General features: G+C 39.3%; 1 protein-coding gene across 1 annotated transcript; it reads left to right on the top strand.

Annotated features, from left to right (window-relative positions):
* Positions 1-972: 972 nt before the first annotated feature.
* Positions 973-2,025, top strand: LOC125821644 (uncharacterized). The gene is made up of 2 exons (XM_049501052.1): positions 973-1,170; positions 1,450-2,025. Exons 1-2 carry the CDS (start codon positions 973-975, stop codon positions 2,023-2,025), a joined length of 774 nt encoding a protein of 257 aa, XP_049357009.1.
* The last annotated feature ends 694 nt before the right edge of the window (positions 2,026-2,719 follow it).

Here is a 2,719-nt window from a genome sequence, read left to right on the forward strand (position 1 = left end):
GCTTACAAAGTGTGGGTAGGATTATGGGATCTTATTCATGCATTGTACAAGTATGCTTTAAGGGTATTTATGGTATGTTTCAATTATGCTATGATGATCTATATGTCGAATACGCTTATGAATTATGATTTAACCTATTCTTCATGATGGCTCTTCAACTTGACAAAGTGCATGATTTTCAACTAAAATATCCATTTTAGCATGTCTTCATGATTTTGTGCATGGCTAGCATACTTGGTGCATTCTTGTACTAACCCATATTTTCCTACATTTTCCACAAGTGTAGGGTCTGGTGTTTGAGGTGATCTTCATTTGATACAAGCTTGGATTCGACTATTCTCCTTGCTTGTGGTGAGTCCTCATGGTTCGAGGATGTAGTATATCTTTGTAGTTCCTTTTTTTCTTATATTTGACTTTCAGATTATGTTGTAAGGGCTGTGACCATATTTGATTCCAATATTGTAATAGATAGCTAATTGAGACAAGTCTAGACTTCATCTTTCCTTTATGAAAATTTTGGACTTGAAAATACACTTTACTCTTTATTGTTCTTTACTTATGTTATGATATGCTAAGTGGCTTACATGGTTCCTTTCGGGGTTCTATGTTCCTTGTTACGTCTAGGGGGTTCCCTTGGGTTGTGACAAACTTAGTAATCAGAGCAAAATGTTTAGAATGATTTTAGGATGATGTCTCATAAGCCAAGTCTAGTAGAGTCTTGTTCATGAGTGTGAAGCGCACCACATTTATGAATGAGAGGCTATAAGATGTTTAGGAAATTTCACTTCTTTCATTACTCTTAAGTCGTGCGATAGAGTTTAACTCTATAAGGTCTTCCTTCTAATCCTTCTCTTGTGTCTTCAGGAAATGAATACATGAAGGGCTAATGCTAGATGGGTGGAAGAGGAGAATGTGAATCAAGAAGCTCCTCCTCAAGATAATCAAGCTCTGGTTGACCCCGTGGTTGAGAATATGACCCATGCGGAGTTTAGGTCTACTATCAAATTGTTGACTCAAGCTGTGACAACTCCAGTCAATAGAGAGGTGATTGCTCCTATTAACACTAATGTGAATTTCACGGCTTCTAGATTGAGGGATTTTGCTAGAATGAACCCTCCCGAGTTTTATGGTTCCAAAGTGGGAGAGGATCTTCAAGAATTTTTGGAAGAGGTTTATAAAATAATTGATGCCATAGGGGTGACTTCTATAGAGAAAGCATAGCTAGCCTCTTATCAATTGAAGAGTGTTACTCAAGTATGGTATACTTAATGGAAGAACAATAGGCCTGTAGGAGTGGGTCCAATAGAGTGGGATGTGTTCAAATCATCGTTCCTTGATAGGTTATTTCCCTGAGAGTTGAGGGAAGCTAAGGTGGAAGAATTCATCAACCTTCATCAAGGAGGTATAAGTGTTCAAGAATATTCTCTAAAGCTTACTCAATTGTCCAAGTATGCTCTGACTTTAGTGGTGGATTCAAGGGATATGATGAGTAGCTATTTGGTGGGTGTGTTTAGATTGGAGAGAAAAAAATGTCGTTCGACAATGCTTCATGATAATATGGATATATCACGTCTCATGGTGTATGCCCAAAAAATGGAGGGAGAGAAACTCCAAGACAAGAATAGGGAGGTAAAAAGAGCTAGAATCGGTGATGGGAACTTCTCCAATGCTAGGTCCGATGGACAAGGTCTACCAAGGTTCAAACAAAGGTTCTCTAACCAAGGCTCCTCTAGTGCTCCAAGGGTCAACAAGGATAGGGTGTGTAACCCTAATCCTCTAGGAGAAAATAATGGTTGTTCTTATGTTGCTAGGCCTAATTGTGCAAAGTGTGGTAGAAAACATGATGGAAAGTGCTTAGTTAGCTCGGATGGGTGCTATGGTTACGGGAAGAGTGGCCACAAGATGAGAGATTGTCCAATGCTCAAGGTTAAGGGGAGAGAAGAAAAGCAAGCTCCTCCAAGTGGTTCAAACTCCAATGCCCTAAAGAAAAACCACTTTTATGCTCTTCAATCCCGAGGTGACTAAGAGAGCTCCTCGGATGTGGTGACCAATATGTTAAAAGTCTTTTCTATTGATGTATATGCTTTGTTAGATCCCGGTGCTACTTTGTACTTTCTGACACCTTTAGTGGCCATGAAGTTTGAAATACTCCCCGAAGTGTTAGTAGAGCTTTTTTGGTTTCTACCACGGTTGATGACTCGATTGTGGCTAAGAGGGCTTATAGAAGTTGTCCCATAGAGTTACTTTGGTAGATTTGGTAGAGTTAGACATGTTAGACTTTGATGTTATTTTGGGTATGAATTGGTTGCATGATTCTTATGCCTCTATAGATTGTAGGACTCAGGTGGTTAAATTCCAATTTCCAAATGAGCCTATTTTAGAGTGGAAGGGGGGAAATTCTGTCCCTATAGGTCAATTTTTTTCTTGTCTTAAAGCTAGGAAAATGATCTCCAAAGGATGCATTTACCATCTTATTAGGGTGATGGATGTTGAATCTGAAACCCCTTCTCTAGAGTCGATTTTGGTAGTGAATGAGTTTATGGAAGCTTTTCCCGATGATTTACCCGGTATTCCTCCCAAGCGGGAAATAGATTTTGGTATTGATCTTTTACCGGATATGCAACCCATCTCCATTCCTACTTATAGAATGGCTCCGGCCGAGTTGAAAGAACAATTGAAGAATTTATTAGATAAGGGCTTCATCCGACCGAGTATCTCT

The sequence above is a fragment of the Solanum verrucosum genome, unplaced genomic scaffold (assembly GCF_900185275.1).
Source record: "Solanum verrucosum unplaced genomic scaffold, falcon-dt-bn FXZP01000212.1, whole genome shotgun sequence".
Taxonomy (NCBI): Eukaryota; Viridiplantae; Streptophyta; class Magnoliopsida; order Solanales; family Solanaceae; genus Solanum; species Solanum verrucosum.